The sequence below is a fragment of the Phaethon aethereus genome, assembly GCF_964289735.1.
Source record: "Phaethon aethereus genome assembly, chromosome: 17".
NCBI lineage: Eukaryota > Metazoa > Chordata > Aves > Phaethontiformes > Phaethontidae > Phaethon > Phaethon aethereus.
Window position 1 is genome coordinate 3,562,352 of NC_138593.1, and position 27,861 is coordinate 3,590,212.

Sequence of the window (27,861 nt, forward strand, 5' to 3'; positions counted from 1 at the left end):
TCAAAGATTTGCAGAGGTACGTAAAACATGAAATCTTTTCAGAGTCATACGTATTGACCCCAAATCTCTATTAATCCTTTCCAAGCGATCTTCCAGGGCTTCCTAAAAGAAAGAAAGAAAGAATAAAGGATTTAATAACATACAACAAAATCCAGTGATCCTTCTAAAATGAAAAAACTACTATTATTCTTATATTCAACTGGTATCCTTTTTGACATATTACTAGCATTCTGTTAGGACCCAAAAACTAGAGCCCAACCTACAAGCTTTTCATATTATTTTTATGTATCTGTGTGCATTTGTGGGTTGTTGGCTTTTTTAAAAACTGTTTCAGGTATTTTGTTTTTTGCCTCGTGACTTACGAAAATCCAAGAGATAAACTTGACAAGAATTAAGACAGACTGATAATTAGGGAGACACATTTAGGAAACACCTAACCACTGTAGTGAGTGGCAGTATTGATTTACTAGAAAGCACTTTTACTTTCAAATTGATAAACTGATAACAAGCCCTGGGATTACAATTTAGGAAACTCTAAAGTTGTAGGCTTTGCAGAGACCTCTAAAACACAACCTGGAGACACCTGTTTTTATTAAAAGAATCTGCAGAGCTTTCCCAAGAAGGCACTCTCCACTATTCCACCTACATTATTTATTTTTGCCTTCTTGTTGTCTTCTTTAGTCTTCAAAGTAGACAAAAAACCCAACCAACCAAAAACTAAACTTTACACTTTCTTCTACAGCACAACATCCTCTATACAGCTGCAGGGATCTATTTCATAGTCACTGCATTTTCTTAATGTATTGCCTTTATCTACCTCTCAGTATTATTGCAAGAACAGACTATTCTTGCAGTAATTCAGAAAAATGCATCCCATGTACAAAAAAATAGAGGCTATAAACAGTCTTGTGCAGCATATAGACCATGTAGTATGTGTACTACACACACACACACATACTTTTTTCTTTCACACAAAAGAACAGTTGTCAGTTGGGTGGGGCAGAATCAGATGTTTGCAGGGCTAATTATTCTCTTTCTGAATCCCTTGCATACAAATTATCCAGACTTACACCTTTTACATAGCAATTCAGCGTGTGTTGATAATAAACTTGCAGTGACTTCCCAATTATCTTCTAATGCAGCAAAGTCTAGAGAATAGAGAACGTCTTTCACACAAATTCAAAATTCAGCCATATTTGTGAACAATTCTCAGTGGTATGTAAAAATTCCCATAGTAATCACGCTAACTATATAGCAGAACTTTCATTGAAATTATGTATTCTTAAAACGTGGAAGAGCAACTTAAGAGAACAGTCATACGTAAAAGCTTTTTCACCTGGTTTAATCTTGCTTGCAACGTCATTCTTCCACCAGAACAAGGTATTCGACTCAATGCAGCCTCAATCTAATAACAGAAGATACCTCAGCTGTAAATTATAGTTTCAAGAGCCAATATCAGCCTTCCTAACCAAGCTTACAGAAGAGAGGTGAGATGTATAGATTACAGATACATGTCCAATGTTGTTCTTAAACACTAGCTTATGTTACCATAATACTGTGCCATACAAAACTGATACAAAAGTTAACGTTCATAAGCAGACCCTTCTCGAGGACAATTTTGAATAGAGCACTCAGTTGGCAGAATAACCTTCCTCGTTTGAAAGGCTGATTGAAAGCATTATCCATTAAGGAAGAAAGCAAATTCACTCTAACTCTTCCATCCACACTGTGTTTATGTTCAAAGTGACTCTCCTTTAATGAAGTTAGGGACTAGAGTATGGGAAGTAGAGCAGGGAATGGTAATGGCACATCCCTAGGGTTAACACTAGAAATCATGCCTGAATTTCAGCCATGCGTTGCATAGGTACATGGCTACGTCCCTCACCTCTCATACAACAACTACGTTTCGTCACAACTTTAAAATAAAAATAATCTTTGCCTGTTGCTTTTCTTGAGTCAGCTCATCAAAAAGCCTCTCTGTTTCAGCCAGAGTCTTAATCCTTGCTGCGTACTTGAAGTCTCCCTCACAAGGCGATAGCACTGGCTCATATTGTTGTGCTATGCTCCTCTCGTCCCACGCTGTTGCTTTCTTCGTTCCAGTACCGACGGATTCAGCACAAGAGCTGTGTCTGACACCTGAAAGCTGCCTTCCTATCAATAAAATAAAGGTCTTTTAATTTGTTTTGTAATCATCTGAAATTATTACATAGGACAAAAAAAGAAACAGCAAGAAAAGCAGTGTGATCCTGGACATATATAAACTGAGGAAAGTGACTGAGCAAAGCCGCATTAGCTTGCCTTAAGCAAGCTTCCCAGAAGAATGCAAAACATTTGTATGGGTCATCTTTCAAGTGATCTTTATAACACAGCATATTTTTTGGTTAACAAACAGATTACTGTACTGTGCTAATTAGGAATTAGTCCTACTGGTACAACATTTCTAAATATCACCAAGTAGACTAGTTGTCATGAAAACACTAGTCTAAATAAATGTATTAATAAAAACAAAAGCAGATCATTGTGACAAGAATTACAGAAGTGAGAAAAGATTTGGTTCAATCAATCATTTAAAAAAATCTGAAACAACTGGCTTTATTATAGTTACTCTTTGCTATCTGTAATGTCGTGCTTAGCAATAGAATTTTATTAGCGTGACTGAGTATGTACATCTTAATATAGACTCTACTAAGATATGCATTGTATAACTGAGTTAAGCATAGGAAAACACATTGCCCTTCTTTCTCAATTTAATTATATTTGTGGTTCCATTGTGTTTGTGGACACACACACACATAAAAATAAAATACTGTATGAATGGTATTTCTCTTGTCTACAGGAACAAGTCAAGATTTAGAGGATTTTTAAAAGTTGGACTTCATAGACTAAAATATCGGCTCCCTATTTAAGCAGCTGTTACCGATGTGGAAGAAATTATGGTAAAAAAAAAAAAAAAGAATAGCCTTCCCCACTTTGGCAGATTACCTTCTACATCATCTAGTGAGAGAAACTGGAGTCTTTTTCTTGGATTGCTGTGCTGTAAAGCAGATGGAGGACCAGTTTCCAGGTCATCTAGAAGTATATCAAATCTACAGAGCAGAAAGCACACAACAATTATTTGCTAGAAATCATGCATCATGCAATACAATATTTTCTACTTTTTCACCTTTTGGTTAAATAAATAAATAGTTTATAAAACAATTTCTATCCCACAGGCATCGCAAGTCATCTGATTACTGTTAATGGTATCATAACCCTGATATAGTCCTGTTTGCACACACCAAAATGCCTCATTCACGTGACTTTCTTTCAGAAGCAGGCCAAGCTGTCACTCCTGAACACACTGAGGTCCCATGCTGTCATCCTCAAGAACCATGAAGTGGTGCTACACATTTCGTCTTCCTCATGCACAAGTTCTACACTTTGATCTCGCAGCTAAGTATGTTCTCTGAAACTCTACAAGCCTTGCCAGCAAAGATCTCTATAAAAACCAAAGTATCTAGTACAGTTATCAGAAAGTTAAGTTTATGTATTTTTTAACATGCTTGTAGGTGCTCTAACAGGTAAGTAGATACTACTTTCAACTTTTCTTTAAATTTTCTGGTAAGCAGCATGTAGATCTGGACTTACTCCACTGAACAATTCTTCTCTAACTTCTTTGTCACTGACCAATAGTTGTGTCAATAGTAAAGCCAACACCTTGGTGAATGCTAAAGTCAGGAAATCATTCTAGATTTTTCTTGCCAGATTTTAAAAAGTAAAACTTAGCTTTATATTCAGAAATCTTCACATGACTCATTTTCTAGGACTTTTAATGAATAAGCAACAGCAGCATTAAGCCTGCGTTAAACATACTGCTGCTATAATAATGATCAGAACACAACTGTATTCACAAAACTTGTACCTTGTCACTGTGTTTTCATTTTTGCTAAGCAAATGGCTAAATCCAGGTGAGAGGTTTTCTTTTGGAGATCGTTTTGGGCTGTAGGTCACAGAGACTGGTGCCAACATTATTTCTCTTCTTGCTGCAAAAGACAGAAGTATATTTAAGTACCTAAAACTTCTCCAGTGCATTATCTCCTACTCACGTGATCAGATGCTTACATCTTAAAAGAATGCTTTTCAAAGCTGCCTATATGTTTAAATTAGATGAAAAGTGCATCGCAACATAGAAAAATGAAAATAAACCTAGAACTTTCATGTTTTCTATAATTATAGACAAGCTTTTTTCAGACTGTTAGAATAATGCAGAAATCCTATCTTTATTTTCCTTTCTTCTAGAGCAGCCTTTCATTATTTGCTTCTAATTTTTGAGTAACACAAACCAGAGAAAAGCAGTGCTTTCAGACAAAAAGTGCTTTCAGAAAAGCACTTACTTGGCGTATTTGATTTCCTGTTTGAAGGAGGAAGGGACGATGACCTCTGGCCACAAGGGGAGCTGTACCGCTTCGGTCTGTGTTGGTCTCTACCTTTCTCTGGGGATCGGTTAGCGACAAAAGAAGTTTCAACAAACCCAACAGTCTGACGTCGATTTGATGTTTCTAATTAAAAGGAAAAAATTATTATATTAATCTTTTTCAATACAAGAACTCACAAATATTCTCCTGTATTCAGCTTTTACTGTAAAAAGACCGCACTTAGTCTGCCTCACATCAACATATTTGTGCCGTTTTGCTAAAGTCTCGCTTCCTACTCCTCATATTCATGAAACAGATAATTAAACTAACTCATAAAAAAGGATGCTTTGCAGCGTGTGTGGGAGAAATAATGCTAAATAACAGCAATTTAATAAAGAGACAGTGGAAAGCAGGACAACAGTATCTTTTGGGAAAGAGTTTTGGAGTACCTGCCTGAACCAAGAACATAAGCATTTAAGAAAGGCTCAGCGTTTTCTAATTACAAGGCTTGCTAAATCAGTGTTGTTAGAACAGCCTGGTACAGTCCTACAGTATGCATGCCAACTTTCTTAATAGCATTCTGACACAACACCATGAGAACAAAATTAAAATGGATGTACAGCCAGCCAGAGCTTTGTTAGGACTCCATTAATATAAATACTGAGATATTCTTACAAAAAGGACATTAACTACTCTGTAGCTTGAGAACTAACAGCAACCTTTGCCTTCTCTCAATTTTAAACAAGTCACTTAGTTATGTCATTTTGAATTTTCTTAGGAAAACTCCAGAAGTTTGCATGTTAGAACTGTTTTTAATCCCATCACTCAAACCTCATGGACTTTAATGCTGAGAATAACAAAACCAAAAGACATGCAAACAAAGAAAAGCCAGTGAAGACAAGTTCAGGAATATAAAAATAAAAGTTACTAGCTGATGAGTCTTCTTTTTCTGTCTGTGTACCCCAATCTTTAAATGCTTTTCCTTCTTCAAGTTCTTTAAAGGCTTTTAGAATTGGTGCTTCTGACATCTCATTTTCTTTCTTTTCTACTGTGTTTGTGGAAGAGTCTTCTTGTGAGGAGTCTTTTTCAGGAGGAGAATGGTGCCTTAAAGAATGTAGGGCAGTAGGGGGGGAAAAAAAGGATCAAGGTCTTTTTACTTTATTTCATATATCCAAACACTAGTTGAATGATCAAAAAACCTGGAGAAATTCAGTTCGAGATTTACCGTCATTGAAACAAAAATTTTAAGGGTGATTTTTAATTTTGGCCGAGAACCTCAGAGGATTGTGTTATAGCCCATTCAAGAATCTGAAGTTGAACAGTACAAGTTAAATTTGGTGACTTGACATGTTCTCAGAACTAAATACATCCTGACAGAGGCTTTAGAAAATAAACTTCTGAGGAAGAACTCAAATTACACCCTAAATTACACCTGAAGCTTCATACTGGAGCAAAGCTGCAGCCAACCACTACAGCTCACATCCAGTACAGCTGAGCACACTGTGTCCAAACTCAAGAGTAGAATTGGATGCAAACACGGAGAGCATAGAGACAGTGGCACAAGATGCACTTGAAGCTTTCAGATATTTCAAGGAAGGTACTGAAGGCTGCTGTTGCTTGCTTCATACCAGGTTAGTGAAGGAAGAAAGCCTTTTTGTTTTTAAGGAATTGTATAGCTTCTAAAAAGATTTCTGTGTTGTAGATCTCTATTTAAACAAGTACAAAAAGTAGAAATATCAATCTGGTCAATTCTGGATAAAGCTATTTTTAGAAATGTTCTACTTTACATCATAGTGGAGACTGAAGGAAACCAACTCACCTAGAAGGAATATAGGTTTCTTCTAGCCTGTTATCTTTTGGGCTTTCCTGGACCTCCAAAGGCTGGCCAGTGAAGATTGAATACTCTGCTCCTGGTATCAACCACTTTCGCCTGCTGACATCAGGAGTTGCCAACTTGCTGTGGGAACAAAAAACCCTTCAAAATCATGAAAGGCTTCAAAATTATTTTTTTATTTTTAATTTAAGAAAAAAAGATTAAGAAAATGCAGTTTTTTACTCCAGGTAAACAGAAACTAATATTCAGTAAACCTGTAAATACCATGGAAAAATAACTGCTTTTTAAAACATGTTTGTAAAATGAAAATAAATTTTGAAGAGAACATACGTTGAGGTTTCAGTCTAAATTACACAATATGCTCAGAATTAAGAACTCCACAAAAATCGTCATGTAATTTATTGCTGTTTACTCAGACTGCTGCTTGGGTAACAAGTAGTTCTCAACTAATTAAACAAAAACATTTTGCTGTAGATTACTCTAATAGTTCAAAGCATCTGACCCCACCATTCCTTTTGTCACCATTTATTAGTCATTAAAAAACATTAAAAATAAAAAGCCCAAACAAAAAAAAAGTAGCTGATAATACTGAACACTCTCAGGTCATTAACTAATAAGCATCAATGAGTGTATTATTATTTTGAAATATCAAAAGAAAAACATTTTTATACACAGGAAAGTAGAAGATAATTAGGAAAAGGTTCTTATTTACTCAAGCTATGAACTATAACTACTATATTCTGCAAATCTGTCCTGCTGTGCATTCAATTGAAATGAGGCTTTCTTTCAGCCTTTGAGATCAGTTAGGGACAGATTTAACTTCCAAATCCATACTGGCGCTCACATGCTCCCCCTGATGAACATGGTCTCCCATGTTCAGGTCTTCATTTTTTCTGTTCATTGTTGACAGATCTTGTTCATAAATATTAAAATAGCTCTAAACAGAAACATGTCCCTGCAACATATTAATACATACATTACTTCCATCTTCACAATCATAAAAAATCAGATCCCCCAAAATACTACTGTTCAATATATACAAATGGACATCCACAAAACACATTACATTATAATTTTTTGCTTCACAACATCAGTGCTAAACTGGGAGAGGCACCCAAGAAGTGGTAACACATAAATAAGTAATAAAATAAAAATATATTAAAAAAAAAGGGACACACACACACACAAAGCTTTTCAGATCTTTAAAAATACTTTAAAAGACATAAAAGGGGCAAAAAAGAACACAGGCCAACTTTAATTTCCTTAATATAAATTCACAATTCAAACTCGAGTATGCATTCTAATTGAAATTCCACTCTGCTCTCAGGATACTTGTACTAACTACATTTAGAAATATAAAATGTAGTAGTCAGCCTTTCAGATCAATGACAAAAGACACAAAGAAAACCTCTAATGTCTAATTGGACTATTAGATTTTATTCCCAATATCTCTGTTGAGCATGGGAATGCCTATTCAGCTGAGCAACTGAGACCTAACAAACTTTCATTTAGGAAGATTAGAGACATTCTGCCAAGTCACACGTACGTTATCCAAAGTATTTATTTGTTTTTAATAATTTCCTGGCATGTGAAGTCTTTGGATTACGTTACATGTGTTTAATCCAGTTTAGCCTATGGACTAATATCTTCTTTGTGCATTTTTATCCAAAACACATTAAAAAGTATTCTAACACACATGACCTGTTTTCATGGTTGGAATATTCACTTACTTGGCACAAGAGGTTCTAGAACGACTTTCAGTAATATGTCTAAGTTTCAACATATTTTCATGTTCTACCTGCTTGAGCTGAGCTTCAAGTTTTGAAATTGTCCTAATGTGGAAGTAGCAAAAGATGCATTACAATATGATTTAAAAAACATAAAAGAGGTATCATGTTTCTTAGAGTTTACTCATTTTTATTCAGATATCCTGGGTGAAGCAGAAGAGCAAGTGCAACTAGTACATTTTTATCTACCTATCTACAGAATTCAAATACATATTTATATATAAGTAACCTAGCTAGAAAGACAGGTCCAGGAGATATTCTGTGGATCAAAGCATTCAACTCAGAGGGGTTGGGGAAAACATAACAAGAACGTTTTTCCTCCTTGAGATGATGTCTTTATACAAAGGCCTCCCTGACCCTGGTTTTAATGAGTGGCTCCTTCTCCTGTGTGTCACTCAGGTAACTCAACCAACCCGCTGGTGAGGGTCTTCACATGATTTTCCTCTCTCCCACATACTGCAGTCCACATCTTCAGTGAACCAGCCCTTGGCAATGCAACAGAATTTTAGGCATACCCCACTTGGACGATAGAAATACAGGGGTTTGGAGCAGCATATAAAAATCTCCTTTTTCCACTACAATTTCCCCAGTCTGGAATGGTCCCTAGCGAGCAGCATGAATAATCAGGCAGGAAAATAGAAGCACCAATACTTGACTGAACTGTCCTTCACACTATCTTCATTTCCTCAACAGTCCCAATGAAAACTGAAGGCAGAGTGTTTATGGCTTCCTTCTATTCCTTTCTTAAATTCTTCCTATTAATTCTTTCTATTCTTCTGCTTGAAAAATTGGGTGATCTGAGAAGCAAAGAAAAGGACTGTGACATCTCCCAAGTATCACATTTACTATTTTCCTGGTTTTGTCTGAAGACTATGCACAGGTTAATGCTCAGTGGCAATGACATTTGGAATGAATTTTGAGGTGAAACTTGTAGCCACGTTTCTAGAAAAATCATCACAAACCATGCATTAAAAAAAAAAAACCATCTTCCTAACAGTCTGGGTTTCAGCTGCTCATATGAAACCATAAAAGGAAATTATGACAGCAGATACCCACAAAAGAAGCTCAAAGGGAGACGACTGATATGAGACATCACTTCATTACAGTTCTACAATGTCTGCCCTAGAGCCCTCTCCGATGTCCTCTCCTCCCACCTCTCTAGACTTCCCTGAGCAAGTATGCCGTTTAAGACCCTTCACAAAGAGTAGCTGAGAAATCCCAAACTAGAGGATATATTTATAACTGTAAAACCCTTGACGGTTACATACGTCTTGCCTAGGGCCTACTCGGAAAGTATAAAGCTCAATGGATTTCTGTTCTCCCAACCGAAAAATAGATCCAGGTAGCATGAGGGACATCCACAGGAGACATTATTCCTGCTCTATACATGGAACACCTTTCTGTCCTTTATTCACGCTAGGAGCCATAATCTCGAGCAGCAAATTCCTGTCAGCATCCTCGCTCCAGAAAACCAGAACAGAGACCGGTTAGCTGAAGATGTGACTTCCTGAAGAGACAACTGTAGCAGTAAAAGCTTGAGCAGTGGACTGGCTGGGCTAGCTGAGTGACAACCATCAGAGAGGAAGCAATTAATTGTATCCCACTGGAAGATGTTGTGATTGAGGAACTAGAAAAAAACCCCACATATCCTAAATTAAGGAGATTTTTACAATGTGTACAAAATAACATAAAGCAACATTAAACTTCTTATAAGATGTAATTAAAATTGCAAGATCCACAGCCTTCATAATCTAGGAGTAAAAGTTTAGGCCACAGCCTATACTTCATAGTTAAATAATAGTAAGACAGTTTCACATTTACCTTTTCAGATCAGAAATCTGCGTGTTTGCATCAAGCAATTTGTTTTCAGTTGCATTTAACGTGTCCTATGAGCACACAAGGAAAAAAAGTAAAAAGCCTAGACACTACACAAGCATATTAAAAGAAAAATGAGTAACTGTACATCAGTCTTGAAAACAATATGTTAAAGAAGCTTTCCTATTTGAAAAGGAGGTCCGTTAAGTTTCTTTGGTTGATTTTGCAGTATTTTTGCTACGACCGGAAAGCGATACATTCCGAACTCCCTCCTCTTCCCTTTCCTGGGATCTGAAGATGTAGTAAGAAGCTATCAGCTAAAATAAATACCAATCTTTCTGTTTGATCTTTGCCAAAATACCTAAGCTAAACTCCGTTAATTCTATGGCACATTATTACATATTTTGCATGTTTGTTTTTTTAATTAACTAGCATGTACTTACCTTTACTCTTTCATGTTCTTTTCCAAGGGACTCATATTCTCCTAAAAGCTAAAACAGAACAAAAAAGAACACACAAACCCACACTGAGACTATATACAATTAACAGTTTTATTGACTGCTGTAAGATCATCTAAATTGCTTGTCTAACATGTGCAGAAGCACTACAGGGGATACAGTGTACTTTAATAATATTTGTTAAGTTCTAGCACCTTCTAATTGGAACAAAAAGTTAGACAGGACAAGAGGAGACAGAGCTACTTACACCACATATTTCTAATTTTCAAATGATGTATCGCTAAAGAAACTGAAGGAGCTGAATGAACTGCTAAAATTCCTGACGGACTTTAAAGCTGACTTTGTATTTTGAAATTTTAATTGTAAAAAAGGAGTTAAAGCATGAAGTAGCTTTTCCAGCTAATATCCATTTTGCCAATCCATTTAAACATTCCAAACAACTGTTACTGAAGGAATAACTCCATTGATTCAGTCTAAAATCATACACAAAATTAACAGTTTTAGCAAGTTGTGATGACTTACAAAAGAAATTCAGTCCATTCCCACTAAGCTTAAGAAAGGAAAAAAAAAAACCCAAAACTTTTTCCAAAATAATTTCCTGTAATACCTCTAAAAATAAAATTAACTAATAGCACATAGAGTAATAAACTACCTGCGACAGACTATGACAAGTGTTATCAAATGAAGTGTACAACAATATTGCCTTCAATAATTGTTTTTAAATATCTATTAGATCCGTAGCATCACCTAACACCCGGCCTACTAAGTAGTCAGCTGAGTAATTTCTGTTCTCTTAGCTGTGCATTAAGACTTTACAATGGTAAACTTTGAGTAGTTTTCCACAACATGCAGGACTTGCTGTGTTCGTAACATGCTGTGCAACTGTGAAACACCATTGCCCGCTTTCTTACTTACATTTTGAAACATTTTGTTTTCTTCCTTTAGCCTTGTATTTTTATTATCAGATAACTTGTAAGCCTTTTCAAATGCTTCCTCTAGGTCTTTAAGCCTTGATTTCAGTCGACTGATAGTGTTATCCTTCTCTTTATTATTTGTGCGCATTTCTTCAATACGTTCTTGCAAAACTTTGGAAGTATTACTGACCGCATAAAAGCGTTCTCTCCACTCTGTCTGTAAGAGGAAAAAAAATTCATTATAATGCTTACCTAGCAAATTTTTATTTCAGTACAAAGCATAATCTAAAATCACCTAAACAGAAGACAAGGGTACATCTGTACATTAACTAAACAAGATTTTTGCTCATTTCTGTGATGTATAAAGAATGAAAAGTGGAGACTAAAAATCCAAAAGATGTATTTATTTATAGGACTTAAAATATCTAGAGGTTAGGCCTCTAATCCCAGCCGATTGTCTGGCTTTCCAGCATAGAAAAATGTCTACAAAAGGTCAAATTAATTAGTCTCTCCAGGTGTCTAACTTTCATGACAAAGTGTCCTGTTCTTTGACCAATAAATGCAGCTACGCAGTCATAAGTAAACTGGTCTGACCTAGCCAGAAAGACTGTATAAATATACTTAGAAAGAAAATATTTTTGCCCCACTGCAGACGAGATCTGCTTTTAATCACTGCTCTAGTAAGACATCAAAGAGAAAGTAGTTAAAACAAAATAAATAAAAAAAAAAAGAGACATCATAAGCACATCACAATATTTCGCTCTTAAACTTTGTTTGATCCCTGATAACCTGGAAAGGGTGTTCATAAGCAAAAGTTATAATGATTCAAGCAGGGAGTCTTAAGAAACACAGCTAGAAGTCACCAGTGTAACATACTGGCTGATGTCATGTATTAAGGAGAAAGATTGAAAATAAATTAAAATAATAAAAAAAGAAAGATAGCTATGAAGATATGGAAACGCAGATCATCTTAATAATGAGCGGGTGCATTCTCTTACCCTTTTAGTTAAAAAGCAGCTTGAGTTAAGAACATCTACTTACCACTTGCTTTTCTAGCATATTGTTCTTATTTTCAAGCGCTTTTATGCGAGCACTTGCTTCATTGAGAGCTGCATCTAATTGGTCACACCTATTCAGAAGATACAGATTACAATAATCTTTTGAAATTTTAAAATAATAAATCTACACCTTATAAGTCATCTTTCCTTCCTCAAGCATCCCCACTAATTTTGGTGCCCAGTCTGTGACCTCCTCCCATAGTCTTGGGCCACTGCAGCAAGCACCCAGCGTCTCTGCTCGGAAGGGCCACGGGTGCTCATGGCGGGCAAGCAGCAAGCTGGGCACACATGCAGAGACTCCAGATGGCTCAGAGCTTAAGAGCTGCAGAACCCAAAGCAGCTGAGATGCGCCAGACCAGAGTTCCACTTCAGCTAACTGTTGATGCTGTGTGATAACTAATGACTGAAATCATATCATAAGCTCCTTTAACTCAATAAATGACTGCTCAGAAGTCACTTTTAATAGATACAACACACTACTGCCGGAAGATATGTATGAAAGAGTCCTAGCTACTCACATACTTTTTCAATTATTCTGAAAGGCATGAAGTATTTTACCTGTCTACATTTTTAATATGTATTTTGACTAGCAATAATGATGTAAAAATCACATTGAACTTCTATATTTAGCAAACATTCAAGATATATCTGATGGATATAGGCAAGGCACACTGAATCCCATAGTATATCTGGTCAAAGTGCATTGACTAGCAAATTGGCTTTGTAAAGCTAACAATGAATTCAAGATCGGTCCTGTATCATCTCTAGTTTTGACATGGAAAGTAAAGAGGGATGATGTTCACCAGCATGACAGGCAAGCACCATCTTACAACATAGTTCCATTACAAATTGCTTAGGACTTCCTCGGCCTGCCAGCCCTTCTTGAGCAGAACTTATACTGGCTTCAGCAAAAATCAGGTCAAATAAGACCTCTGGTCCAAACGTCACACTTGCTGCCTAACAATGATTTAAAACTAATCTTAAACAGCTGCATTAAATAATGCAAAATTTATATTTAATGGGAAATTATTAGCATCATAGATGCATGAAATCTGCAGAATTTAAGGGTGACATAAATGTTTCAAGATATTCTAAACAAGCATACTGTTTTTAAAGCAGAAAGAGTACCATGTCACAGAGGAAGAGGACAAGTAGGGACAAACAGTACCTGTCAGTGAGATTTTGATTGATTTTCTTCAGGTCTTCAGATGAAGCAGTTTTACGGCTTGCCTCTAGCTGCTGTTTTAAGCTATGTATCTCAGAGTCATAGTAAGCTCGTAGATCAGCTATGTGTCGAGCATGTTTTTCCCTCAAGTTCTGCCTAATCCTATTTTCAAAATTAAGAACACAAAAAATTTCCACCTATCCACATAACCGTGCATTGCTCTATTCATACACAGAAAATGAACTTGGCATATAAATCTTACAGAACTTTGTTGCATTCGTATTAAAGCAAAGAAAGCTTCGTCATCTAAGACAGTGGTGTTTGACACCTAAGGCTTGCATAGAAGTCTTCATATTAATACAAATATTAATAATTATAATAATATGTACAAATACAATACAAAGCTTTCCTCCCTCTTCTCTCCTCTGCTATGCACTAGAAACTATGTATGTAAAATTAAAATAAGAAAACTCCAAACACTGAACTATCCTGAAACCATGAGCCCTCCACAAGTCCTCACACGTGGAATATATTCTATGTCTGCTTGTCCATGTGCAAATCATGAGAGCTTCAATAGTGTATGGGGGATATTTATTTTTCGTAAGTACAGTAATTCTGTGCTTCTCCCACCATTTGACTCTAAATAGGAAAACATAACCCCACAGAACTTTGAAATTCTCTGCCTAAATTAACTCTCTCATACAGCCTATGAAGGAAGTATATATTTTCATTTTAACATATAAAAAGAAATAATCAAATAAAACATAGGAAATTGTTTTGCCTTCCAGTTAAGGCTTTGACATCCAAGGAAGACAGAGCACAAATATTGTGCCTTAGATTGAACAGTATAGTCTAAAGAAGATTAAATAGTATGGTCTAAAGACAGACAATTGTAAGAAGTGGAAAATGACTGTTTTATTTATACGCCAACTGTACTTCAAGGGAGGAAAAAAGAGGGGGTAAAATAAAGCAACATCCAGCTATGTTCCAAACAAAGAGAACTCACATATTTTGTTCATTTTATGAGTATTGTTAAGTTTCACTTCTTTCATGAAAGTACCAAGTCTACAACTTCTTTAAAAGAAAAAAGATTACTTACTTTGACATTATCACAGGATCTTCAACAGATGTCAGTGAAAGACTATATTCTGGCAAACTGTTGTCAGCACATTGAGTAACTGAAGATGGAGTTAGAGTCAGTGTTTCTTCCTCTTCAGTGTTGACTAAATTATCATTATTAGCATCTGTACATGCCATTGGAAAGGGACAGCTGGTCTTGTTTTCATTTTGGAATTGGTGATTTCTCCAGAGGTCCAAATGCACAGTTCTGCTGCTGGCAGGATATTTTGGAGAATTATCTAACTGAGATGAATTACTTGTCTGTGAAAAAGAGTCTGTGTCACAATGACTTGAAAATCCGGGCTCAGCCATAGAGTCTGGAGAAAAAGGAGTAGTCTCTTCAGGAATATCGAAAAAACAGCGTCCTGGGTTCTGCTGACCTGGTTTCATATGCAGGGTTGGGTCCAACGTCAAGATCTAAGAAACAAGTTATAATGCTAAAAAAATTGTGATTTAACTTTTGTTCTTGTAAATGGAGTTTGTCTGGAGACATCAGTAATCCATATAATATATTGCAGGAATGATACTGAATATTATTACAATCACTTGGTAGTGACAAGCAAGATGAAGGGACCTGTAACAGCTTAGATGATGATACATATTCCCAACATTTGCAACTTGAGTTTCTAAGTTTCCACTAAGAATAAAAGACATATCTAACATCTGTAGCTGCCTAGAAAACCTTTGAAATTTCAGTTATGTAAATAGAAGGACTATGATGTCTGCTTGTAGGTTGAAACAGTAACTTTGTACAGTTATGAAAATCACTTAATGGATTATATGAACAATATAGTCAAATAGTAGCCATCATTACTGTATTTGGTAAAAGACTGAAAGCTATATAAAGAAACAGATACGATAAAGAATATTTCCATAACCTGTGCCTCTTCTGTTCCACTGGCGGAATGACCTTGTCTTGTGGGAAGCAGAAAACCCTGCTTCTGTGACTGCAGTTCCATGTGCACTTCATCAGCTGCAGCCTCAGTGTAAACAGATTCATCCCTGCGCCATCCTCAAGGTTGTGCGGCAAAGGTGCTTGTTTACCCAGGGTACTCTTAGAGGTTCTTTGCAGCTGGATCCCTTCCCAATCTGGTTCATCACCCGGCTCCACAAATTGCTGTTCCAGCATAACACAGGAGGTGGCAGCAGGGGCCAATTAACGTGAAACCAGTCTGTAACCTATCATACCTTCAAACTGAGATGTGAAGTAAAGAAATTAGTGTTACCTCTGGTGGGTGACTTGACTGGGAAGAAGGCATAAAATTCTGCTCTGGCAGCTGCTTATTTTCCCTTCGTCTTCTATGATAAATATCCTTCAATGACGATAGCTTATTTTCATCAGCAGAAGACAACTTCAACAGGAAAAATTGCTACATTAGTTTATCTGAATACAATCCTCCATCTCAAATATAGATAAACAAGTTGTGGGGTGGGTTTAGCTAATGAATCAGTTCAGAACAGAAGAAGGTTTTATTCAATGCACACAATTTAAAAAAGGGTCTTTAATAAGGCACATACACGTTTCATATACTAGTTAGTGTCTTCTCATCTCCTATACACACCATTTCTTTTAAACAACAAAAGAAGGTCAATAAATTCCAAGTGACTTCAGCAGAGGTAAATGAATAATGAAAGGACCGAATATGAGACACTGAGCTAACAAAAGAGTTCTCACAGAGAAGTTAGCTTCTGGAGGACTGATTCTTTCCATCATAGGAAAAAAGCAAAAGTGACAAGCAACTATAAGACAACTTCCAGACCATGTACAAAGTTTACCTGATCTGGTGATACTTTTGTGGAGAAAATATCAGCGAACTCACTTCTGAAATTCTCTGGTAAGGAGCGATACATCTCCTTTTCATCTAATTTCCAGTATGAAAGTCCTGATAAGAAGAAACAGTGAAAGAAAAAAAAATTACAAATTTCAAGCTCATGGCTATAGAACAGGAATCCCAAAATCCATTAGTAAGATATTACTTTGTCAGCTAACAAGAATGCTGTATTAATTATTTGTATCTATTGTTTAGGAATCTCATTAAAGCATTTGTTACCAGAAGTTACAAAAATCTCAATGCAAAGCACAAGCAGAATAATCAGTATTACATCACACAGCATCAGTAATGAACACTATACATCAGTGAAAACATATAGATTTACTGCTTGGTGTTCAAGGAACAAATCCTCACTTACCACAAACGTCTGTATTTCTACTGATTCCAGTATAGTACTTAAAACTTGTATTACCCAAGGAATAATCCTAGACAGCCACTTGATACTGCAAACTCTTCAGTTTGGTACTCAACAGCACTCTACAGCATGCAAAAAGACAGACTGCCAGGCCTAAGAGGGTTGGCACAAGAGGAACAGATGCAGTCTCAATCCAACTTCAATTTCTTATATGTGTACCTCTCTCAACAGGTTGTGAGGAAGGAATAAATATACACAGTTCGCAGGGATGCATCTCTGTGCCCCTATTTGTTCCTGAAATGAATTCACTCTGTTACGATCAAAATATGTGAATTAGTTCATAAAAAGGAAACTTAAATACAAGAAATTAACTATACCTGAAGCTTCGGACACTAAGGAATTTGGACTTTCATTCGGTTGATTGAGGTAAAAAGTGTAAGGTGACAAAGCAGCATCAGTAAGGTTTGTCTAAAATTACAAAGGAAAAAATAAGTTTATACAGAAAATCACAATGCTAGGGAAAAAAAAGAATCGGGGGTACAATTTTTTTAAAAAATTGCATGTAAATGTTATTAGTCTTTTTAAGCAAAGAGATTAAATTTAATTATATAGCATGATCCAAATCTATACAATCTATGTTCAGGGCAATCACAGCCAAAAGGGGAACTAAGCTAAGCCACATAATTAAAAGATACTGGTATTTTCTAAGTCATGTGCCTGTCTGCTTCTGGAACATTTTTGAGATTAACTGTTACAAAGATACACATTTTGGACAGTCATCTAAACTTTCTTGCTCTCTAAGAGGTGCAAGTATATAGAAGGATGACTTACCAATAAAGTGTTACTCTTTCCTCATCCTAAAATTGGAATTTCTTATATTCAGCTGTTATGACTCCACCTACCACAAATCCAGAGGTAAACACCATCTATCATCTCAGATAGACAAGATACTACATACCCTTCCTGTCATCACTCCAAACTTTCTAAGCAACCTCCGCAGCTAATTGTAGAAAACAACTTTGAAAAGAGTGGGACCAATACATGGAAAAAAAATTCACAGAATTTAAGATTTGCTACAACTCTTCTCTTCCTTGATCAAAGGAAGAAGTGTCATTGATACAGCACAGTGATACAAGTGCAACTGAGTAAGGGCAGCAAGCTTCAAAATTATCATCTCATTGTTCTTTTCTACCATTTTGTTCCATTACAGCTGCTTAACAGTCATGCTCCTTGGCAAATTTATACAGCTCATATAACAGAGGACTAAAACAGGATAGTAACCACTGAATTAACAAAAGTAAGAAAAAAAAAATTTAGAACTAAAGCTTTTCAAGTTTTTGCATGAAGTACCATCTCACCTCAAGGCTATTTTGTCCCTCTTAATGTTTTTATTTAGGTATTCTCTTTTGCCTAAGGAGGAAGAAAGGAAAATGAAGGGCTATCAACTGAATTCTTACAAAGGAATAGAAAGATAAAGGTATTTTCAAAAGCTGAGAGAGAAAAGCAACAATCCACAGCAGATAAATTTGTCTCCTGGTTTGAAATATCCCCTTAGATGAAAATCTTGTTTCCACTGACAATAGAAAACTAGAGACATCAGGTCCAAACAGCTACTCTTATTCTGAGCAGTTATAATTACCTGACCCTGCCTTGAATCAAGTGATTCATATTTACTAGTTCTCCTATTCTCTTGTAGGTGGAGTCACTCACAGAGTTTCAGAAATTATTTCCTTAAAAATAGCATATGGAGAGAGGTTTGTGACAATTAATATACTGAAAGTAATTCTAAAACGTCATAGTTACATATATGATCATTCCTCATACTATCATGTTGCATAACATCCTCTTGGATCATTAAAATTATATGTGATTAAACTTCCCTCCAAAACAATCAGATTTGTGGACATACACAATTATTAACTCGAGAATGGGGGGAGGGGGTGCAAGACAAACCAAATTCTTCTCAAAATAAGTATTTTGCGCCATTCAGCAGTCACAGCAATACACATTACTACAAATGGTTCTAAAAAGCCATTTAGATTTCCTACATGTCTGTTGTGGGGGTTGGTTACTTTTAGTAACTAGTGCTGTAACCGTGCTTGGAGTAGTTCAATTTAGCCAAATCATAGTCATACACGCTCATAAAGGAATGTATTATTCTTACATAAACAATACAAAAAAAGAAAAAGAAAAAATAAAACCAAGCATGGTTGGATTTTAGCATTAGAGACTGCTAAACTAAAAAAGCCCAAACCAAACTAAACCAGAAGAACCCTGCAACTTAAAAACCCCATCTGGAAGAATACCATCTGTCCTGAACAAAGTGGCTAATGCCTCCACATGCAAAGAGTTCTGTGTTCTAGAAGAGACATTACCAGCTGAAATCAAAGATCCTTTCAAAAAATTATAGGGCACAAAAAATTACCGTGACCTGATGATTCAATTGAGAATGTGACTATTATCTCTACAAGGAAAGAACACGTGCCATTTAGGTAAATTAAAACAAAAATTAGCCAAGGAATAAAGTAAGCCAAAGTAGCTATGTGAGTAAGTATAGAATGATCCAACAAGTAAACTCTGCCCACATGAACTGTAAACATATGAACAGGAACACTGGTACTCAAATGCTTAAAGCTAAGTATGAAAGCACATGCTGAATCAGAACATACTGTAATACTGAAAAAATACCACTGGCAAGAATAAAATTAGAAAAACATCATAAAATTAAATAAAAGGAGACTTACATTCTCAAGTGGTAATTTCTTTCCTTGCTCATTTTCTTGCATAGAGTTCACACATATTTCTTCTGCATTTATTCTTTTTGGTTGGGTTTTTTTTAACTTTTGTGCCCATGATGTTAAGGATTTACTAGATGGTAAGAAACACACACATATACCATGAGTACATATGCTCTTTTCAGTGGAGACATGATCCCTACAGAAATAAATTTCTTCAAGGTGAAATATAGGCACTAAAACTCCACTGCCTTTGTGCATTTTTAAGAAACAATAAGCAATCAATGCTGAAATGTTTTAGGGCTTTTGTTTTCCTTAAAAAAACTCAAAACAACAAAAAATGCCAACACACAAACAAACAAATCACTGAAAGGAAAGGTGCCAATGAACTGCACCATAATCAAAATGGCTTCCCTACTTCAAAAAAAAGCGTAACGGACCTCCATATCTTTGGCCAGGCAACTATTTTTTGGTCTGTTCAAGCAGATACCGATCAAACCCACAAAATTAAGCTGGAATGTAAGTGCATTGTTTTTTCTTATTGTGTTATCAGTCTGGTTGTAAAGATGGTGTCAGCTAAGACACACTAAGGATGCCTTCGCACTCAATAGAATCTTCAAGGATGAGACAGATCAAAACAAGATATAGAAAGAAACAGGAAAAAAAAACAGCAGAAGAGCAGAAAAAAATAGAGACATCCTGAAATTCTTCTAAGAGGTAGATGTGAAAAAACTTTCCCATTTTGTTAAAAAGTGACACTTCGAAAAACTACATCATGTCCCAGTTTGGGACATGCACTGGAAAAAACTAAAAAGGTTACAACTAAAAATTAAATTTAAAAAACACACACACACCCCCCAACAGTTTGGGTTAACTGGACTACTCTGTTTTAGTTTGAACCCTTTCTTCCTTCCAACTGAGTTCATAATATAAAACAGAAAACAATTTCAAAACTTGTATTTTTTTATAAAAAGGACAAAAAGTCATATATGAATGATTTCAAAAGTTGTCTTAGGAAAGTTTTTCAAACTGAGAAATACTCTTGAATTGAGCTTCTCCAGCTCTAAGGTCTCTGGTAGTCCACAAATTGCAGTTACCCCCCCTCATGGAGCTGTGCCACATGAATCAAACACTGGAATAAACCCCAACAGAAGGGAGGAAGAAAACATATGTATCAACAGGGTTATGATCTACCCTGTATGCTGAGATAACACATTTCCAAACCAAATCCTCTAAAGAAAGCTGGTTCTGTGTTTTATATACGCACTGGCAAAATGCAAGTTCATTTTCACAATTCTCTGTTTTTCAACTAGAAAGTTTTTATCTCTACAAACTACTATCAAGGACCCACAGGCAACACCCTGCCCACAAGACCTCCGATATTGCTCCTGGCCACATGCAGCCACTGCCATTACAGTCCAGTCTGACAGGGAGAGTAAAGTGCGTTGTTAGGTTCTGTGCAACTAGAGCAGTGCTTTGGACAGTATTATTGCCAAATTAGCTAGCCAGTCTTTCAAAAACATGTTGGTAGATCCACCCACCTATTGAATAGAGCAAAACAAACAAAGATCAACCAGAAAAAACAACAGAAAAACCCAAGCATGTTTGGCTGTTGTCTGACACAATTCATTACTGTAATGCAGGCATGTAAGCTGGCAAAAAAGACTGGTTGAGCACAATAGCAAAATACCAGTTATATAAAATTGGTAATCAGCACCTAAAATTCTGGTGCGTAGATAAACACTATATGCAAACTTAGCTCATACTTGCAAAAGAAAGTAGATTTTAATAATTTTCCCCAATGTATCTACAGCACATAAACACTGTAGATGCAAATATGCATCACACAAAAACATCAGGCTAAACAAATAACTTTATCTACCAAGCAGCATAGTATTTTTTACAGTCAAGAGGTTCCATTCCATTCTTACATGTTTCCAGTTACCAACAGCTGTTTACTGAATGGGGACTGTCTACAACAAATTAACATATTTGGAAAGTTTATCACTTACCTGGGTTTTTTTCCACATTGAGCTTCATCAACGTTATGTTCAAATTCAGCAGGAAAAACTAAAATATCATTCCTTCTTGATGAACAATTTTCCTCTATTTTGGAGGGGGAACCTCTTTTATTTTGAACACTGGCTACAATTGCATCACTCCGCAATACTGCTGCATCACCCTGTCCTTGTGAAGTTTTGTCCATGTAGTCTGTGCACTTGTTAATGTCGTTAGGTTTGCTAGGGTTCAGTTCGGAGGCAGAAAGTGTACCATACCCACTATTCATCGAAGAAGCATTTGCAAAACATTCCTGATGCAGATCAGATGCATTTGGCTGACTTTCTGCTTCGTTAGATCTAAGTTGATTGACAATGGACTCATTTTCTTCCAAGATTTCAGAACACATCCCCATTTGACTTTCTAGTGATGAAAAAGTGTCTGTAAGCTTGGCAGGCAAACTTCTGCTCTTGCCGGCACCCCAGTGGCTGGTCTGCAATTTCACTAACTGCCTTATCTCATCCTGAATCAGCTATAGACAAAGAAAAGGCAAAACTCCTGTGAGATCCTACCACAAATCACATTTATATTTTGATGCATCTTCAATTCATGTTATTAGTGAGAATTAGAGTACTTATTTCAAATAACTCAAATTTTTCAATGTGTAGACATCTCATGCATAAAGTAGATATATGCATACTGTGCATAACAGTAAAATGTGCATGGTAACTATCCTTAATTCCATGCAGTGAATTACAGGTCTCAGTAGTCATTTATTAATGTAAAGAAACATGCATGCATGTATTCACTACATGCCTTCAGAACTATAGTTACCTACCAGCCAGCTGAAGAAATATAAACTATGTATGTCATTCGAAGTGGACAAAACTCTTTTGCTAAATTTAGGTCTAAAAGAATTTATAACCTGGATATACATTTTTAAAGATTGCAAGGATGCTCTCATGGAAGTCTAAACCATTACTCTATTACGCTAATAGGAATAATGTACCTCTGTAAGATTATTTGCATAAGACTTGACTTTAAAATATCTGATTTAGATAATATGTTATTAGGTGGTCCATATAATAAAAAGACCTACATTTTTATTGTTTTGGTATCTGATGGAGTGGAGAAAACCTATAACCAGATCACTTGAAGAGATTTAACAGGTTACTTACTCTTTAGTCTGCAATGTCTATGTAAATGCTATTGCAGTATATTAGATAAGTAAAATTTTTTTTTTTTTTTAAGTTTTACAGTTGTTCACTGGTACACTAAAACAACTAATGCTTTTGTCAAGGGCTAGGAAAAGACTTCATGCTAGTGCCCGTGGCTGTGTTCTTTGGCCAGTTATACTGAGATTACTGAACTCTGCATGAGCACATAACTCTTATTGCACATTACAAGACCAGAGTATGTCGTTGTTTCCAAGAACACATTTCAAACTAATTCCCTCAGGGGGGGGGAAAAAAAAAAAAAACCAAAAAAACCCACAACTTGCAATAATTTTAAGAACATGGAACTCTACTGATGTTTTTTCACAGAACTACAGTGCATTACTCACATATGAATAGCAAGTGGAAAGCACAAACTGAACAAAAATCATTTGGTCTCTGCAAGTAAGAAATAAAAAATAAGACTAACTTTCAGGGGAACCTACATGTAATGCTAGTCAGAACCAAGCCTAATATGTTTTATCAACTTACAATAGAAATAACAATTGAATTTCAGCTCAGCCTTTCTATTAAAAAAAAGGGGGGGGTAATTTTTCTGCCATAACGAAGTTTTTTGTTGTGCCAATGATTTCAATCATGACTGCAGCAATCATTTGCATTTTAATTCTGTGATTCAACTCTGTCAAGGAAGGTAGGGAAGGGAGAACAAAAGGAAAGAAACGGAATTGTGGGGAAAAAACCCACACTGTTCAGATTCTCTGCTGACGTTTACTCTTTGTCATTAATTAATAACTTGTGTGGGAAAAGTAAAAGGCTACTACTCCAATTAAATAGCACTTCTACTTCTTTTTACATAGTCACAAATAATTCCAAGAAAAGACAAGACCTGGGAAAAATAAGACAACATTTCTATAGTTTTGGGATTGTAGGCAACTACTTTTTAAAATCTTTTTCAATAAAGTCTCATCTTAGGATGATCCACAGGTGGTGATAGTTTGTCATTAGCACATTTGTCTTCTAGCATATACATCACATAAGCTGAGGACTGACCCCATTGATTCCAAAATGAACTCAAGGTCTTTTGATCCGTATTTTCACAAGGATGTGGATGGATGTACTTTTATAAGCACAGTTGGTCTTGAATCACAGCATAGTGCAAGCCTTATCTCAGAGTCATGTCAATGCTAATGCAGCATCTTACTTTTCTGACCTGAATAGCAGACTATTATTTTTGTCTTTTTGTCACTCTTATGTGACAGAATGTGTTGAGTTGCCTGTATTTCAGTATTTTCACTAGGTCACTGGTATATCAGTTTAAGCTTGGAAGAGCTTCATCTATTTTACCCGATGTGCTCATACAACTGTAAGTTATGTCTGTTGATTTTGTATTTAATATAGCAATTCATGCAGTTAGTAGGTCCCTGATGATACCACAAACTCAACTCTTCCAGAGGTAGCCTTTCCTATTAATAAAGACGAAAACCGGCAAAGCCAACACAATGGTTTAGTCAAGACTACAATTAAGCAACCAGTGAATCAAACCACTACAGTAAGAAGAAGGAAATACAAGGGTAAGGAAACACTGGTGGGACAAAAATAATGAGATGGGAGTGGGTGGGAGAGAAACAGGAGATAGGATAAAAGGACAGTACCTCTTGTTAATTCAGTTCAGGAACTGTTGATTATACTAGTGTAGAGGGCATCAGGAAAGGGAAGGGAAAACAGCAACCAAAATGATGAAGATATTTAGCATTATATATTCATAGAATTACTGTCTCTTATACATACATATACATTTCTTCTGTTTTAATGGATAAAAATGGTTCAGCAAAAATGTGAATCTTCTCGTGGCTCATTTTTCATTCTTAAGACTGTACAGCTGAAGGGTGAAATAAGCATTCAGCTATTACAGTGAATGTTTTCCTATGCTGTATACTGTCTAGATGAGGGAATGACAAGCTGGGTAACATTTTCTAATGAAGAGAAAACAACGTCTCAAAATTAGAAATTATACAGTCTAACAGTTAATAAAAAAAACAGCTTGTACCTACAAACCCCAATTATCGTGTGGGCATTCCAAACCAAATGTTTGTGAAAACAGAACAATTGAAAACAAATAATCTAAGAATCTTTATTTCTGAAATGGTTCCTACCAGTTACTTTGTTAATTAACCAAGGCTATCTCAAATATGCATCCTGTAAATCGGCATTCCAGTCATCCACTTCCATTAACTGCCTGTCTGAATATACTTAAGAGAAAAATACTGGAGTGCCAGACACCACAGTACATTGTTTTTGAGGTGGGAGTGGTAGATTAAAGAAATGTTCAGCCTAACCTACTTACATGAACAAATCATTACTTACTTGGATTTGATGGTGGAACTGCTCTTGCTGGGCAACTATTTGTTCCTGACATTGTTTTTCTACCAGTCTCAGTAACTGTAGCCACCTTGTCTGTTAAATCACAAAGTAGAATAATTAAAGCACAGTCATATTGCATCTCTTACCTTTCACTCTACCTACCCAATGGTTTTGTAGTCTTATACTTAGGTGTTGACATAATACAAAGTTTAATAACAGCACTGTGGTTGTCCACCCCACAATACATGCAGCCCCCTACTATGTCAATGAATGGAAACGATTCACTATGGACACATTCACTTTAGAAAAAGAGACAGCAAGATAGCACATCTCTACAATTAAGTTTGGTTTGGGAAAAAAAAAAAAAACCAGAAACACCCAAACAAATGAACAAGGGAAGAGAGTTCTTCTGTTTAAAAAAAAAAAATCAAATTACTTAAAAGTAGAAACAGTTGGCAGGAAAGTACAGTCAAATTTTGGAAAGGTTGATTACAGTCCAATAAATTACAGGCAGTTTTCCAACTGATAATTAAAAATCCCTATGTCCAGTGAACCACTCACTTCAATAAGAAACTCTTCCCTTCAACAATCCAGCTAAAGGCCACAATAGACAACTATTTAGTGAAAACAAAAAGATAATTAAAAAAAAGTCAAATATATGGGGTTCCTAAAACATGGTAAAATTGGAATTTTAAAAACTATTTTACACCAAATGTTTATGGAGCCTGATACCTGAAGCTTGGGACATGTGACATAGGACGCATGTGCCTAGACACAGATATCTATATTCTTTTCTTGGAGCTGTTAAAGAGCACCAAATTATGCATCTGTCAAGAGACAGTTTGATGGACCACAGCCAGAAAGCTCAAAAATTCTGCAGGAACAAGCCCATAGTGCAGAAACCTGATGTTCCTTGTGGAGACTAAAAGTAATGATAAAATCAACATTTAAAAAAAGGGTTTGAGAGAATTATCTCATTGAACCTACATTATGATTTTCATGTTGTTTTGAATCTGGGAACAAACTTATCATCTACGTATCTTTAAAAATGGAATAAATAAACAATTCAACTAAAACAGAGCCATTTTTAGAAAGGAAACGTCTAATTTCTGGGATCGCTTCAGCTTGAAGTGCTACAATTTTAAAGGTTTAAATTTTTCAGTTCAAAAACTAGCAATCTTTAAGTATTGCAACTTTGAAAAAAGATTCACATCTGTGTTTTAAAACACAGATCTTTATATCTTTAAAAAATTGCAATAAAATCCATCCATGTGATTAATTCATACACTGTAAAAGGATTTGCCCCATCATGAAGAATAAACACACACATATATAGATCTTACTGCTAAACTATATCATCAGTACATCTGTCTTCCAAAATGCAAAGCCAATACATTAATACTTTTTTTCTTTTAAATAAACCTTAACATCAAGTACCTCGCAGTTCTTCACAATTTCTGAGTCAGCATTTCCAATGTTCTGGATATCTTGCATAAAGGAGGCAAGCAGCTCAACAGAACCAGGCATTAATGAGGACCTGGTATTCCCTGAGTAACCAGAAACTCCATTGGGATAGGATGAGGGACTTCTAGTGAAACATGAGGAAAAAACACTTCAATTATTTATTGTGCCAGTTGTCCAACATAGTGGCCAAAACAACATACTACATATGCTATGCAGTCATAAAAGAATTATACACTTAATTTACATTGTGACTCTCGTCGTGCTGAAAAAAAAACCCCTGATACCTTCACAAGAATGAGAATGTTTTTCAAGAAAATGTCAAAGAATCCACAGCATGATTCATTCTTATCCTACATACTGTTAAAAAGCAGTAGCTTTCCAAGGAGAGCGCATAATCAGCACAGATATTACAGCTCACTAGTACAAATGTCAACAAATACAGCTTTTCATCAAACCTATCTGCTTTTTCATAGATTCTGAGGTCAGAAGCTTACAGATATAACCTTCTGTGTAACAATGATTTATGAAGTCCAAGACTACTGCCGCCTTTTGAGAGGTTACACAGGGCAGTAAGCAACTTGTAATTCTCATCTCAACAGGTCAGTCAAGAAGAACCTCTCCTAATCTGTCGCTTAGGCCATTAGTCTGTATTTGCCCTTCTTACTCACTGAGAACGTCTTGGGCATTGAACAGAAAAACAATTCAGATTTTCTAAGCTGCTGTTCTCTACAAATGACTTAGCATAATGCATGATCTTTCCAAAGAATGATCTCTTACAAATTTGTCCAGGACAGGTTTTCCCCTCCCCCATTCTAAGAAACATAAACCAATGGAATTTACTCATAACAGTTCTTTTAGTAAGGCTTTTCTCACTAAGGATTATACCTGAAAATTAAAAAAAAAAAAAAACCAAAAAGCCTAAAACATATTGCAGAGTATTACATATTATTTCACCTTAGTAATAATATTACTGTAAAAGCATACTAACTAAGCAAAACAAAAAATACTAAAAAATAGTTGTTAGGAATTCCTTCAACACATTACCTGTTACAATTCAAGTTACAGAGCGAGCTGTGGATATTTCTGACATCAGATTCTGCAGAAGATGAAGGGTTTTCTTGTACACTATTCACCATGTCACAGTTTTCCATATCTTAGGCTCAAGTATGACATTACCTGAAAATTTGAAGAAGTAAGCATCACCTTCTTATTTTCAAGAGAAATGGAATTTGATTAAAGAGACAATTGTTTCAGCCAAACTAGCCCAGAAAGTGCTCGGATTCCAAAACAACCTCTTTTCCTTGTCCTGTGCCATGCTTCCAAACTGCTATTATTTAGTCAGCCTTGTACTTGCTGGGACTCCTACAGATCAAAAAGAGATTCCTAGCTGTGCATCA

At 35.9% G+C, this 27,861-nt stretch overlaps 1 protein-coding gene across 1 annotated transcript; it reads right to left on the reverse strand.

Annotated features, from left to right (window-relative positions):
* On the reverse strand, positions 1 to 27,835 carry MPHOSPH9 (M-phase phosphoprotein 9; the record flags this gene model as incomplete). Its single annotated transcript, XM_082007636.1, has 23 exons — positions 27,509 to 27,835; positions 26,438 to 26,588; positions 25,004 to 25,093; positions 21,479 to 21,996; positions 19,476 to 19,599; positions 17,109 to 17,199; positions 16,321 to 16,427; positions 15,771 to 15,896; positions 14,525 to 14,961; positions 13,429 to 13,587; positions 12,244 to 12,331; positions 11,204 to 11,419; positions 10,274 to 10,321; positions 9,837 to 9,901; positions 7,959 to 8,060; positions 6,214 to 6,351; positions 5,323 to 5,498; positions 4,374 to 4,538; positions 3,902 to 4,022; positions 2,983 to 3,086; positions 1,940 to 2,151; positions 1,337 to 1,405; positions 1 to 102 (listed from the first exon to the last, which is right to left on the reverse strand). The coding sequence occupies exons 1-23, from the start codon at positions 27,613 to 27,615 to the stop codon at positions 1 to 3; spliced, it is 3,516 nt and encodes a 1,171-aa protein (XP_081863762.1). The 5' UTR covers positions 27,616 to 27,835.
* Between the last annotated feature and the right edge of the window lie 26 nt (positions 27,836 to 27,861).